Source organism: Loxodonta africana, chromosome 27 (genome assembly GCF_030014295.1).
Source record: "Loxodonta africana isolate mLoxAfr1 chromosome 27, mLoxAfr1.hap2, whole genome shotgun sequence".
In the NCBI taxonomy this organism is placed as follows: Eukaryota; Metazoa; Chordata; class Mammalia; order Proboscidea; family Elephantidae; genus Loxodonta; species Loxodonta africana.
Genome location: NC_087368.1, coordinates 32,743,585 through 32,758,955, shown reverse-complemented (window position 1 = coordinate 32,758,955; position 15,371 = coordinate 32,743,585). Strand labels below are relative to the sequence as shown.

Genomic DNA, 15,371 nt, shown 5'->3' with positions numbered 1-15,371 from the left:
TTGTTTGTTTGTTTCCAGTGTTGTATGTTTAAATGCCATAAACATTCTGTAGAACACTTAGGTTTCATAGAGGGGGGTCAGGAAAAGTCCAGAACAAGACACTCACATTTGGATACAAGTCATGCAGTTTAGACCCATTTGGGTTTCTTTCTCCTCACAGTTAAATTTCTCTGTAATATGAATTTCAAAGTTTGGCTTTCAGTAACTGAGTTGATTACTTTAGAAGAAAGAAAAACTGTAAATTTTCTTAGCAGATTTGAGTAAACTTTGTCTTGTTCCCATTTCGATAAAACATTAGACTGGTTTTAGCTTCAAATTATAAATTTGTTAGAAGGCTAGATGTGGCTGGTTAATATAAGAGCCACTTATTGAGAAAATGGAATTTACAGTACTAAGTTGCGCTGGTTAGGCTTTGTATAGCTTAATGATATACTTTCTTAGTTCTATCCATTTTTCTCCTTGTAATCATTTATTAGGAAACATTAACTTTTGCCCTTGGTTGTTAGGTCACGTTTGTCATACTTTATTATATTTCCTTCTTAGATTCAAGAAATAGATAAGAAAAAAATTTTTTTGTGCTTCCAACAAAGAAACTTGAAAGCAAGTAAGAATATGTTTTTTTTGTTTTTGTTTTTCCCTTGGAAAGATCGCGAAGCCTTGTGCTACTGAAAATGCTGAAGTAGGCATGTGGTCTCCTTTGAATAACCAGAATGTATTCACCTCCTTCTTGTATGATTTTGTTTTCCAGGCAGCACAGTCAGTGTTGATTTCCTTATTTGAACTCAATACCCCAGAGTTTACGATGTTGTTAGGAGCTTTACCAAAAACTTTTCAGGATGGTGCTACCAAGCTTCTTCATAATCACCTTCGAAACACAGGCAATGGGACCCAGGTATTTCCCACTTGCTTTCATGGCTATTGTATAACGTGATGGTTGGCTTAATGAGAATTGCTTTCTTTCACATGAAGTGAACTTCTGAACCTATTTTTGCATCTGCAATGGACAGCATTTCCTCAGCAGAAATACTGGTAGGAAGAAATAGATTCCAGGGCCTGTCATGTTCATAGTATAATTTGGTGTATAATTTGGGTGGTGGTGAGCAGTGGGCAGGGTGTAAACAGGGAAAGCCATATGTAAGCAGGACACAGATGAGAACACCAGTTGGAAGCCATCAGAGTAGGAAAATGCTCTGTGGGTGAACCAGTCCTAATTATAGGACTAGCAGGGATGACCTCCTCCACAGCTAACAGCTGAGGCCGAGAGGAAGAGTGTTAAAAGGGTTGTAATTGATGATTGCAGGCCTGCTGGTCCGTGTGTGCCTGGATATACGGGACCCTGTTACAAAGAAGTAAGCTCCGAGTGAGTGAAGGATTGCGGTGTTGTTGTAAATATAGAAATGGTATGGAATAATCTGCATAATATGCCTAAAGAATTGGAGTTAAGCTTTAAAAGACAGGCAGGCAGGCAGGCAGACCTTTAGTAATAGGTAAAAGAGAAGGTAAATCCCCTGACAGCAGGCTTAAGGGGAAATTTGAGGATTAAAAATAACCCGAGAGGAATTTCTTCAGAACCAAAGTTGGGGATCTCTTTAAAAGGAGAAGGAATTGTTTCATTGTATCTTAAGAGATAAATTAATATTATGAGCAGATTTTACTCCCTTGGCATCTTTGTGAAAATTATTTATTAAAGGAGACTCAAAGAGGAATAAAACTTGGACATTAGTAATGTTTGGAAGGAGAAAATTGGCTCAGAACAGGAAGTTAATTTAAAATTGTTAGTTTTGGGTCTTGTTGAATCTTTGAGGAAAAGATGTTGGTAATATTTGAGAGCAGGAGGGGGTGAGGAGAAGAGGAAGAGACTGAGAGTTAGATGTCTGGATGGAGAAGGACGTTTTCCCCACCAGAAACCAGAGAGACATGGACTGTGAATGTTGACCTACAAATGGGACTAGTTCAGATGTTTCAACCTAATGATGGTGTGTTTTCCTTAAGAGTCTTTTAGTTGAACTTACCTGTTCTACCTACCTCTCTCCCTCCATCAGGGTTCCATGGGGAGTCCTCTGACAAGACCAGCGTCACGTTCACCAGCCAATTGGTCCAGTCCTCTTACTTCTCCTACCAATACATCACAAAATACTTTATCTCCAAGGTAATGGTTTGCATTTGCAAATTCCAGTTCTTAAAAAAGCGGAGACGTTACCGCTAATTTCCACTGGACTCAAAAAGCCTTAGACAAGTAGAAACTTAGCATATCTGAACAATTCTAAGTTTGTTCCAAAGCTAACTGTTTAGATGATGATAATGGAAAAAAAAATACATAGGATATGAAAAATTTTTATAACTGACTAGGAAACCTGTTGACACAGCTTTGGTAAATTTCTGCTAATTTGCATTAAATAGCATAGTTATGTTTCTTGGAGATGCTCTATAAATCCAGTAAATAATAAAGATCTATAGAAAGATAGAAAAAAGGGAAGTACAGAAAATTGTAAATTTTGCCTTTAAGGTATGTTAAGAAACAAAACAAAACCCATTGCTGTTGAGTCAGTTGTGTCTGACTCATAGCGACCCTATAGGACACAGTAGAACTGCCTCATAGAGTTCCCAAGGAGCGCCTGGTGGATTTGAACTGCTGACCTTTGGTTAGCAGCTGTAGCACTTAACCACTACGCCACCAGGGTTTTGCCGTTGAGTTGATTCCAACTCATAGCGACCTTATAGGACAGAGTAGAACTGCCCCACAGGGTATCCAAGGAGCTGCTGGTAGATTTGAACTGTGGACCTTTTGGTTAGCAGCCAAGCTCTTAACCACTGTACCACCAGGTCTCCAACCACTATAAATAGTGAGGTCAAATTATAATGATGGATACTTAGAGTTAATATTGACCAACCCTGGTGGCACAGTGATTAAGAGCTCAGCTGCTAACCAAAAGGTCTGTGGTTCACATCCACTGGCTCCTCCTTAGAAACCCTGTGGGGCAGTTCTACTCTGTTCTGTGGGGTCACCATGAGCTAGAATTGACTCGACGGCATCAGGTTTGGTTTTGGTTTTTTTAACCACCTCTAAAAGTAGGGGGAAAATTAAGCTTATAGACAAAATGTAAAAACAGAGAAGAACTAATAGGGAAGAACTAATGAAACTAGCATTATGTATATTTTTTAGGCAAAAACTTGAGTAAGAGATTGATCCTTAATACAAAATATAAGATGTGTAATTCTCACGCTCTGGTGCAATTCAAGCATGGACTATATTCCAGAGGAAGCTTTTCACTCGTTAAGGGACTAATATTTCTTCCCTTTTTCTGGCCTTTTAAAAAAACAGGTTATGTAGTAGTTCACGTTTGTAATTAATAGTTTGATTTTTGTTGTTAGTCATATACTATAGCATGCTACAGGGTCATTACGAGTCAAAATCAACTCGACAACAGTAGGTTTTTAATGGGTATAACAGCTTCATCAGATTCTTTGTTACGATTATAAGATGTATGCGCACGTACGTGTACACAAACACACACATAAGATCAGCATTTCAGAAAGAAAAATACATTGCAAACCTAACGTCTGATCTGTTCCTTCCATGCTATACATGTGTGACCATTTTGGTCACCAAATTCCAGCCTCAGTTGAATTTTAGAATTTGACTATATAATTCATGTTGATAATGTGTACATTCTGTGTTAAAAATTCTCTGCTGTCTTATAACTTCGTGTGAAATACATTTATTTCATTTTCAAGCATTACCATTGTTGTGATCAATCACAGGGGTTGACAAACTTTTTCTGTAAAGGGCCACATGGTAAATATTTCAGGCATTGCAGTCCGTACAGCCTCTGTGGCCAGTACCCCACTGTTAGCTTACGGGCCGTACAGCTCTGTGGCTAGTACCCCACTGTTAGCTTACAGTCCGTACAGCCTCTGTGGCCAGTACCCTGCTGTTAGCTTACAGACCATACAGCCTCTGTGGCCAGCACCCCTCTGTTAGCTTACAGGCCATACAGCCTCTGTGGCCGGTACCCCACTGTTAGCTTACAGGCCATACAGCCTCTGTGGCCAGTACTCCACTGTTAGCATACAGGCCATACAGTGTCTGTGGTCAGTACCCTGCTGTTAGTTTACAGGCCATACAGCCTCTGTGGCCAGTACCCCGCTGTTAGCTTACAGGCCATACAGCCTCTGTGGCCAGTACTCCACTGTTAGCGTACAGGCCATACAGTGTCTGTGGCCAGTACCCTGCTGTTAGCTTAGAGGCCATACAGCGTGTGTGGCTAGTACCCTGCTGTTAGTTTACAGGCCACACAGCATCTGTGGCCAGTACCCCGCTGTTAGCTTACAGGCCATACAGCATCTATGGCCAGTACTCCACTGTTAGCTTAGAGGCCATACAGCCTCTGTGGCCAGTACCCCACTGTTAGCTTACAGGCCATACAGCCTCTGTGGCCAGTACCCCGCTGTTAGCTTACAGGCCATACAGCCTCTGTGGCCAGTACCCCGCTGTTAGCTTACAGGCCATACAGCCTCTGTGGCCAGTACCCCGCTGTTAGCTTACAGGCCATACAGCCTCTGTGGCCAGTACCCCGCTGTTAGCTTACAGGCCATACCGTCTCTGTGGCCAGTACCCCGCTGTTAGCTTACAGGCCATACAGCCTCTGTGGCCAGTACCCCGCTGTTAGCTTACAGGCCATACAGCCTCTGTGGCCAGTACCCCGCTGTTAGCTTACAGGCCATACAGTCTCTGTGGCCAGTACCCCGCTGTTAGCTTACAGGCCATACAGCCTCTGTGGCCAGTACCTTGCTGTTAGCTTACAGGCCATACAGTGTCTGTCTGTGGCCAGTACCCTGCTGTTAGCTTAGAGGCCATACAGCGTCTGTAGCCAGTACTCCACTGTTAGCGTACAGGCCATACAGCGTCTGTGGCCAGTACTCCAGTGTTCGCTTACAGGCCATACAAAAACAGGCATCGTTTGCTAACCCCTGATTAATCGGAATGTGTTTGAAGGTGAATATAGGCTCTTCAGTTGTTAAGGGCTAGACATTCCAGAGTCATTGCAGACTGCCCTTCGCAGGGGCAGAGGAGCCAGGTACTCTCACCATTTATAGCTGCTGGGTTTTGTTCTGCTAATGATGCCCTGGGGGGAATATACACTCTCTAACCCTGTCCCTATAAATACCTTCCATAATCTCCTCAGTTGGGTTTGTATTTTATAACCGCACGTAAGTAAAACTTCGGTTTTCCTTTTCCTAGTGCATTTGATTACGACACAGAAAACATGAACTCTGAGGATATTTACAGCTCCCTTCGAGGTGTCACAGAAGCAATTCAGAATTTCAGCTTCCGGAGTCAGGAAGATATGAATGAGCCCTTGAAAAGGGATTCTAAAAAAGAAGATGGCGATTCAGTGAGTGAATATTCTTACGTGGAAGCTGCGTATTTCATTGAGTTTTTTTTTTTTTTTAACTTTGCTTTCTGTCATTTTCAAATAGGGTTTTTAGGGGCAGTCAGTCATTTTTACTTGTATCTGCCACACGCCAGGCCTGTTCTGGGTCTTGGATTTACAAGACAAAGTTCCTGCCTTCAAGTCCCTTGAATTCTAGTGGGGAGAGACAAACACATAGGCAAAAAATAAGAGATTCAGATAGAGCTGAGTATTACGGAGTTTTAGTTTGAAAGTGCCTTGGAGGAAAGTGAATATTTTAAAGTGAGTGTTCAAGGAAGGCTTCTCTCAGGAGTGCCGTTTGCGTTGAGACCTAACTAAAGAGAGGGACAAGTGTCCCTCAGCAGATGAATGGATGAATGTGCCATTAATGGGATACTATTCTGCCATAGAAAGGAATAAGGTTATAATACACACTATACATGGATGACCCTTGAAAACATTATACTAAGTGAATTAAGCCAGACACAGAAGGACAAAGATCCTCTGATCCCACTTGTATGAAATGTCAAGAGTAGACAAATGCCCAGAGACGGAAAGTAGAGTAGTGATTCCCACGGGCTAGGTGGAGGGGCAGTGAGGAGTTGCTGCTTTATGGGTACAGAGTTTGTTTGAGGTGATGGAAAATAAAATGCTTCATTCATTCATTCCCACTTTTTTAATTTTATTGTACTTTAGATTGTTTACAGATCAAATTAGTTCCTCATTAAACAGTTAATACATATACGGTTTTGTGATATTGGTTGCCAACCCCATGACATGCCAGCACTCTCTCTCTTTCTCAGCCTTGGGATCTCTGTTACCACTTTCCTGTCCCCTCCTGCCTTCTCATCCTTACATCTGGGCTAGCGTGCCCATTTAGTCTCGTTTTGTTTTATGGGCCTGTCTAATCTTTGGCTGAAGGGTGAACCTCAGGAGTGACTGCAGTACTGAGTTAAAAGGGTGTATGTGGGCCTTACTCTCAGGGTTTCTGCAGTCTCTGTCAGACCAGTAAGTCTGGTCTTGTTGTGTGTGTGAGTATGTGTGAGTTAGAATTTTGCTGTATAGTTTTCTCCATCTCTGTCCAGGACCTCTGTTGTGATCCCTATCAGAGCAGTCAGTGGTGATAGCTGGGCACCATCTAGCTGATGGACAAGTTTTAGAAACAACATAAGCGTGAAAATTGTTTAAATGGCAAATTTTATGTGGTGTGTGTTGTACCACAATTTAAAAAAAAATTTTTTTTTTCCTATAAAAAAAGGACAGCCATACAAGATCTAGGAGAGGAGTATCCCATAAAAGAATGCAAACGCAGAGATCCTCAGTGGGAACGGCTTTGCATAGTGAGGGCCAGGAAGAAAGCCACTATAGCTGGAGCATCATGGAAGAGGGGGTGGTAGGACGTGGGCCAGGTCATGTGGGTCCTAGAAGAGAAGACAGAGAGTTTAGATTTTTCCCCTCCTTCCTAAGTCCATCATTAGTTTGTGTGGCTCTAAGAAGGCTGTAGCCCATCTCTGTGACGTTTTTGAATATCATTGTTCAGTTTGTTGCTTCTGCCATTATGCAAAGAGAAGTGCTTTTGTTTTTGCTTTGCTTCTTTTTTCTGATATCAAAACAAGCCACCCCACCATCCATCACGGACCGTTGTTCGTCAGTGTTTGGGACATTGCAGAGCGTCGTGGTGCATCAGCACATCTCTGACCAGTTCCCGCCTCTGCCTTCTGGCTCCTTTCCTGCCCTTGTTTTCTGCCCATGCCCTTTCTGATGGGCCTTGGAAACCGACTGCCTGGAACCACCGTACCTCTCATATTTGGGCTCTCTACCCTGGTGACACAGTGGTTAAAGTGCCTGGCCGCTAACCAGAAGGTCAGCAGTTTGAACCTACCGGCCAGTCCAGTGGAGAAAAGACCTAGTGATCTGCTCCTATAAAGATTACAGCCTAGAAAACCATATGAGGCAGTTCTACTCTGTCTCATAGGGGTGCTATGAGTTGGAATCGACTCAGTGGCACACAACAACAGCAACCCTAAACACTTCATGTGGTGGCCTAGAAAACCATATGAGGCAGTTCTACTCCGTCTTACAGGGTTGCTATGAGTTGGAATCGACTCAGTGGCACACAGCAACAGCAACCCTAAACATTTCATGTGGTGGCAGCGACAGGTCAGCAAACGTTATTGCTTAATTGAGCCTCAGTGTTTTTCAGAATAGCATGGCATGGTGCGGGAAGCTCAAGGAGTGGATTCTGACAGAAGTGAGTTTTAATCCCGGTTCACAGCAGTTAATAGCTAGTCAGGTTACCACCTCTAACCCTCAATGACATCATTAGGAAAATAGGGGTATTACCACCTATCTTAAAAGTTATTCTGATATAATAAGTCATATAACCCTCTCTGGTCCAGACCTCTCTCCTGAACTCCAGAGTTATATATCCAACTGCCTGTTGAAGTCCTGGTTTCTCCCCTAAAATCACTCTTCCTTATCTCAGATGTTGGCATCTCTAGTTGCTCAGCCAAAAATCATAACAAAAGAGTAGTCCTTGACTCCTCTCTTTTGCTTACCCTCCACACTCAGTCTACCAGGACATTTATTGTCTCTCCCCTCACAATATATACAAAATCCACCATTTCTCACCACCACCTTTCTGGTCCAAACCATCATCATCAGCTCTTTCACCTGGATAATTAAAACAGACGTAACTGACCTTCCTGATCCGGCCCTTGGCCTCTTGTCGTCTCTACTTGCAACTCTCTAGGGTTCCCATTGTGAGTGTTAAAGCCAGTCTGCACAGTATGACCCCCTGTCCCCTCTCTGGCATCATCTCCTGCCAGCCCCCTTGTTCTCTCTATTCCATCCATGCTGTTCCCTTGTTCACTTTTCTCCATCCACGCCATCCCCCTTATTCTCTCTGCTCCATCCACGCCGTCCCCCTTGTTCTCTCTGCTCCATCCACACCATCCCCCTTGTTCTCTCTACTCCATCCACACCATCCCCCTTGTTCTCTCTCCTCCATCCACGCCGTTCCCCTTGTTCTCTCTGCTCCATCCACATTGTCCCCCTTGTTCTCTCTGCTCCATCCACATTGTCCCCCTTGTTCTCTCTGCTCCATCCACATTGTCCCCCTTGTTCTCTCTGCTCCATCCACATTGTCTACCTTGTTCTCTCTGCTCCATCCACATTCTCCACCTTGTTCTCTCTGCTCCATCCACACCGTCCACCTTGTTCTCTCTACTCCATCCACACCGTCCCCCTTGTTCTCTCTACTCCATCCATGCCGTCCCCCTTGTTCTCTCTACTCCATCCACACCGTCCCACTTGTTCTCTCTACTCCATCCACACCGTCCCCCTTGTTCTCTCTGCTCCATCCACATTGTCTCCCTTGTTCTCTCTACTCCATCCACGCCATCCCACTTGTTCAGTCTGCTCCATCCATGCTGTCCCCCTTGTTCTGTCTACTCCAACCATGCAGTCACCCTTGTCCACTCCATCCACGCCGTCCACCTTGTTCACTCTACTCCATTCACACCATCTCCTCATTTCTCCATCCATGCTGTCCCCTTGTTCACTCTACGCCAACCGTGCTGGCCTCTTTTTCCTTGAACTTTCTAGGCGCGTTCCCACCTCAGGGCCTTTGTGCTGGCTGTTCCTCTCCTGAAACAGTGTTCCTCCAGATAGCTGCGTGGCTAATTCCCTCATTTCCTTCTCGTCTTTGTTCAAAAGACTGCTCAGTGAACCCTGCTTTGATCACTCTAGTTGATCTGCAGCCTCCCCACCTCAGCACTCCTGATACTGCACTACCTGCTCTTTTTTGCCCATACAGTAATCTTCTGATATACGACATACTGCTTTCATTCAGTGTGTTTTTTGTCTCTGTCCCTGCACTAGAGTGTCAGCTCCGTGAGGGCAGACGTCACTTTCTTTTTTGTTCAGTAGTGTGACCCCAGTGCCAAGAACAATACCTTGCGTGTATAGGTACACAGTAAATGTTTGGAGAATATTCCTAAAACGCCTAGCGTATTGATTGCTCGTTAGATGGTGGCACTGGTGGTGGTAATGATTTGGATACTAGCGTTAGAATCAGTATTAGTATTAATATTTTAATTACTATTTAAATGGACCCAAATTCTATCAGACATCCTTCTAAAAGTTATGCAGACCTTTTAGGGTGTTTTTTTTTTAACCAGGTTGCTTTTAAATTTGGTTTTCTTATATTTTCTTGACCTAATCATCATTATATAACTCACTACGTTAGTAGTGAAATCTAGCTGCTTTTAGTTCTGTGTTGCTAACGAAAGTCTTTGTGTGTATTTAGCTGGTGTGAGAAGTTGTTGTAATCAGTTTTCATATATTGTTGGTGAAGCCATTGGCCAGGGAACCGTGAATGTCGTTAGGGGCAGCATTCTTTTATGGCTCTTATTCCCCTTCGCAGCTGTGAACTGTAGTTACTATGAAATTTGACATTTTGATTATATTTTAGCTTATCATGTTGGTTGCCATAACTTTATCCAGCTGGCTATTATTTCCTTTTTAAAATATATTTTTCAAGCAGTAGAGAAACATCCTTTTGGGATTTTGAAGAGATTTGAAAATGAGTTAATTTGCCATGTCTTCTCATTCCCTTCGATAGGTATGTGGCGGTCCTGGGATAGCCGACCCAAGAGCAGGAGGTGATGCTACCGACTCCAGCCAAACGGTTCTTGATAATAAAGCTTCCTTGCTCCACTCAATGCCTGCTCACGCCTCTCCGCGCTCTCGAGACTATAATCCATATAACTACTCAGATAGCATCAGTCCCTTCAACAAGTCTGCCCTCAAGGAAGCCATGTTTGATGATGACGCGGACCAGTTTCCTGATGGTACGTTCTGGGTCAGGCTGCTACTTCCTGTGTTTTGTTGTTGTTGTTATGTGCCGTCAGGTCAGTTCTGACTCGTAGCGACCCTGTGTACAGCAGAATGAAACATTGCCTGGTCCTGCGCCATCCTCACAGTTGTCCACATCTAATGATAACCTTTGTAGAGTTTCCTGGGACTGTAGTATTCCAAAATACTGTCTCCAGTGACGATGATACCGTTCTTCAAGGGAGACCCGTCAGAGTTCACCAATTTGAAAGAATATTCAGTATTTTTTGAGCACTGAAACAAAAATTTTAGTCAGAATTGTAATTGTGTCAGTGTTTGTCAGAAGGACACAAGGATAATTCATATTCGTCAGGTTACTGTATTCTGGGCCCAGGTTCTCACCATAATCGCAGAATATAAAGCTGTTTTCCCATTTCACTAATACGAAAACTGAGCCTCAGCAGTAATGACTAACGTGTCCAGTCACACAGAACATAAGGTGCAGAGGTTTGGTGAGACTGCGAAGCCCCGTGTTGTTTTCACTCGACCACAGTGCCTCTCTGTGTCAGAAGAGGAAATAACAGCTGATTGCACTTGGTCTGGATTGACTCACTACCTTAGGTTTGTCACTGGTGTGGTATAAATGGTTCAGTTTTGTAATAAATAACTTACGTCCTTTCTTTGGTGGAGGTTATTTTCCCGTCAGTCATCTACCCAGACTGTTGTATGTCAGGCCACTTCTGATTATCTCATGGAGCAATTGCAGGGCCTACATTCACGAAAAAGAGAACTGAGTTCCTCTGAAAGCCATTTTCTTGTGAACCCCTTTTATTCACTAAAATAAAATACGCTCTTGTGAGAATGATCTCGGACACCTGCGAAAGTCTGATAACTTACCATTTTCCAGGAGTGATTTTTGTGGCATTTATAGAGATGCCTTTGTCAGGGTGTAGTAGTTCTTCTTATGCCAACAACATTGGTCTATACAAATGAAATTAAAAAAAAATTTTCTTTAATCCTAGCCATCCCAGTGGGAGTGAAATGGTACCTCATAATGGTTTTGATTTGGATCTCTGCGTTGGCTAATGATGCTGAGCACCTTTTCTTGTGTTTGGCGGCCATTCGAATGTCCTCTTTGGTGAAATATCTATTCAAGTCCTTTTATGACTGAGTTTGTTGTTTTGTTTTGTTTTAACAACGAGGGTTGGTTATATCTGTTTCACAGTGTTATAAAGTTGTCATCCCAATACTTGAAAGAGTTGACGGTTAAAGTAACAGAATTAATTTCATATCCCATTGACAGATCTTTCCCTCGACCATTCTGACCTGGTTGCAGAGTTGTTGAAGGAGCTTTCTAACCATAATGAACGGGTGGAGGAAAGAAAGATTGCCCTCTATGAACTAATGAAGCTAACACAGGAAGAATCGTTCAGTGTTTGGGATGAACACTTTAAAACCATATTGCTGTTACTGCTTGAAACCCTTGGGGATAAAGAGGTAAATGGCAGAAGATGGAAACAATAACCAGCCTTTTGGATTGCCTGTCGTTGCCTGTTCATCAGGCACTACACAGACTGAGAAACTGGGAAAACGGGTCTGTCCTGCTGCTTCCTTCTGCAGGAAATTTTCACCGTAAATTTCACTTTTTCTTTTAAACCCGATCGTACCAGTGAGAAAGTAGTTCAACAATCTTGAATAATTGACACTGGGAAGAATGAAAGGTTATAGGAGAGCCCAGGCTACTCGTTTTGCATATTTAAACTAGCTTTTCAGAAGTAAAACCTCCTTCTTAATACTGAAGACATAGTTGTTGATTTCTTACAAGTGGGAGACTGTGATACAAGTTTTCAGCTAGAGATGTGAGAACTTAATTACATCATATGCTTCACACATTTGTCTGTTTCCCCCCAGTAGTAACCCTGAAATTACAGAAACTGAAAAGACTGTCTGCAAACGCAAAACATTAAAACTTTGAAATGTTTCTTCTCAGCCTACGATCAGGGCTTTGGCACTGAAAGTTTTAAGAGAAATCCTGAGGCATCAGCCAGCAAGATTTAAAAACTATGCAGAGCTGACAGTCATGAAGACCTTGGAAGCACATAAAGACCCCCATAAAGAGGTGAGTTACCTGACAGATTATCACTGAACCTCAGCACTTCTGATACAATTGCAGGAAACATAGAAACGTTACTTGAAAAGTACTGTAATTATCAGTTATCCCCATAACAGACACTTACGTAGATATTCAAGGCAACTGACTGAGACGCCAGCACATATTCTTTCCTGTCAGATGAATTGTGATGATACTGGGCCTTGCACCTAACATAGGCCAGCTCTAGAAAGTAATGTCTAATTGTATTTTCTTTCTCATCATCTTCACTTTCCATTTAGTGATAAGAATTTGATTTTTCAAGTAGCTAATGAAGACAGGAACTCTTTGTTATTTTACTGTGGTAAATTGCTTATAGGAACTATGTACCTGTTAGGAGTTTGTTGAATAATGAGGACAGCTTTCATGAAAGAATTCTATAAACCTGTCTCATCACTTTATAGTTGTGGTATTTCACCCTCCGCCCCATGACGTTGATTAGGTAACCATGAAGATTTTTATTGGAAATCTCAGAAAGAATTCAAACAGGAAATTTCCAATAGGGACGACGTTTCCAAGAGAAAGCACCAGAGAGACACCATTGTGTCTCTGGTAGGACTAAGGCACGAGCAAAGGGCAAGCCAAAGAAAGAAAGTTAAAACAGCAGTGAGACAAAATGGATCAAAGCTAAATATGAGCTAAAACTTTTAGAAGAAAACATAAGTGTAAATCTTTATTACCTTGAGTCGGGCAGCAGTTTCTTAGATATAATACCAACAGCATGAGCAACCACCACCAACAACAAAAACCAAATAGATTTCAAAATTGAACACTTGTGAGCCCACAGAATTCGAGAAAATTTTTGCAAGTCACATACCTGACAAGGGACTAGTATCCAGAATATATAAAGAATTCTTACAACTCGCCAGTAAAAAAACAACCTGATTTGAAAATGTGCAGAGAATCTGAATAGACCTTTCTCCAGGGAAGATCTACAAATGGTCCACAGGAACATGGAAGATGCTCGGCGTTGTCAACCATCAGGGACCTCCAAACAAAACCACAGAGAGATACCGCCTGACCCCCACTAGAATGACTGAGATAAGAAAGGCAGACAGTAACAAGTGCTTCCAAGGGTGTGGAGAAATTGAAACCCTCAGGGTAATTTGTTTTTTGAAGGAGTCAACTGTGAATCTAGTGGGAGTGTGAGTCATAACATCTAAATCGATCCAGAGCTTCACATGACACTTGGTGCTCACTGCCAAAGCTTAAAAAACGGCATCTAATATTTGTCGTTTAGTTTTCTGCTTTAGAGCCCAAATAAGGCCCAGCATCCGTAATCTTACAAAAGAAAAATTGATGCTCTTAACATGTTACCGCTGAAATTAGCCCAGGTCTTCTGACTCAGTGCATTTTCTCCCGTACCCTCTGAAGTACCTCTCATGGGTTGAGGTTATAAGGGAGACACTACCAAAGTAGGATCAAAAGCCATCATTTTTACATGTTTTAAAGACCGTCTTTAGAAATTAAAGATTCTAGTAAGATGACATGTCTTCTCTTCATTGGAAACCTGTGTCTCACCCTCGCTGGACCTCCCCAGCCCCATACAGAAGGGAGGAAAATGATGAACAAAAGGGAGACTATCATTAATTTTATGATAACACATTAATGAGGTGATTGTGATTTTATTTTGCATTCATGTGATAGAAAAGGCACAAACACCCCTGGAGTTGACCAGGCCTTGCCTTAGCTGTTGCCAGGGGACCCCGTTCACATTATGTAAATAGCACCCCAGCACCCTCGATCACAATTTAAAAATTACCATAGCCAGCAGTAACTTTTTTTTTTTTCTTTTGAAAAATTTTAAACCTACACAGAAGAAGGGAAGACGGCGAGATAAAGCCCTGCGTATGTATCATCTGGCTTCGACGGTTGTTGGCACGTCGCCCATCCTGTTTTATCTGCACCCGGACTTTTTGTGTTTAGTTTGTACTGGCATATTTTCAAGGCAAATCCCATATGTCACGTCCTGATCAATACTTCATGAAGTGTGTACTTCCAGGACCCCCTGTAATATTTGGAGGAGTTATTTCTGGCTGAATTTCTGGTTTGTTGCAGGTGGTGAGAGCTGCTGAGGAAGCTGCGTCAGTGTTGGCCACTTCGATTAGTCCGGAGCAGTGCATCAAAGTCCTTTGTCCCATCATCCAGACTGCAGACTACCCAATTAATCTGGCTGCGATCAAAATGCAAACAAAAGTGATAGAGAGAGTGTCCAAGGAAACCCTTAACCTGCTCTTGCCGGAGATCATGCCCGGCCTGATACAGGTAAGCCGTAAAGCTTGAAGGAATGAGCCACGACAGTTTGTGATTCAGTTAGTTGAGGCCCTTTCCAAGCCACACCAGTGGCACGTCCTTCTGTCCACAGTGTTCACAACAAAGACATTTCCTCACTGGTTTTTGATTCTTGTTGTTTGTGTGCCATCAAGTGGATTGCAATTCATAACAGCCCTATAGGACAGAGCAGAGCTGTCCCCATAGTTTCCAAAGCTGAAACCCTGGTGGCGGTTAAGGGCTGTGGCTGCTAACCAAAACATCGGCAGTTCAAATCCACCAGGCGCTTCTTGGAAACTCTATGAGGCAGTTGTACTCTGTCCCATAGGGTCACCACGAGTCAGAATTGACTCGATGGCAACAGGTTTTGTTTAGTTTTGTTTTTAGTCTTTACAGAAGCAGACTGCCATCCTTTTGGTTAGTAGCTGAGCGCTTAGCCATTGCGCCACCAGGACACCTTAGCTTTCGATTAGTGGTATCTAAAAAAAAAAAAAAAAAGTGTCTCAATAATTCACTTCCCCTTTGCTCCTAAGGTAAATAATATTTTAAGTAGGTGAGCAAAAAAGTATGTTCTTTAATTTACTTTGCTCTCTGTAGACTGTACCTTCTAGAAGACATCGTAGTCGAATCAGGATAAATCGTGAGATGATTGTGGTCAATGTTCTTGATGTCTTTGGTGTTATATTTATAAAAAGTATGTT

At 42.6% G+C, this 15,371-nt stretch overlaps 1 protein-coding gene across 16 annotated transcripts in view; it reads left to right on the top strand.

Moving 5' to 3' along the window:
• Positions 1-15,371, top strand: part of CLASP2 (cytoplasmic linker associated protein 2) — a 186,655-nt gene that overhangs the window by 150,936 nt on the left and 20,348 nt on the right. For all 16 annotated transcript variants that reach the window (XM_064277442.1, XM_064277439.1, XM_064277447.1 and 13 more), the window contains 7 exons: positions 749-892; positions 2,043-2,149; positions 5,243-5,396; positions 10,039-10,267; positions 11,554-11,747; positions 12,241-12,369; positions 14,458-14,664. In XM_064277442.1, the coding sequence (XP_064133512.1) occupies positions 749-892; positions 2,043-2,149; positions 5,243-5,396; positions 10,039-10,267; positions 11,554-11,747; positions 12,241-12,369; positions 14,458-14,664 (1,164 nt within the window). The remainder of the gene's footprint in view (positions 1-748; positions 893-2,042; positions 2,150-5,242; positions 5,397-10,038; positions 10,268-11,553; positions 11,748-12,240; positions 12,370-14,457; positions 14,665-15,371) is intronic.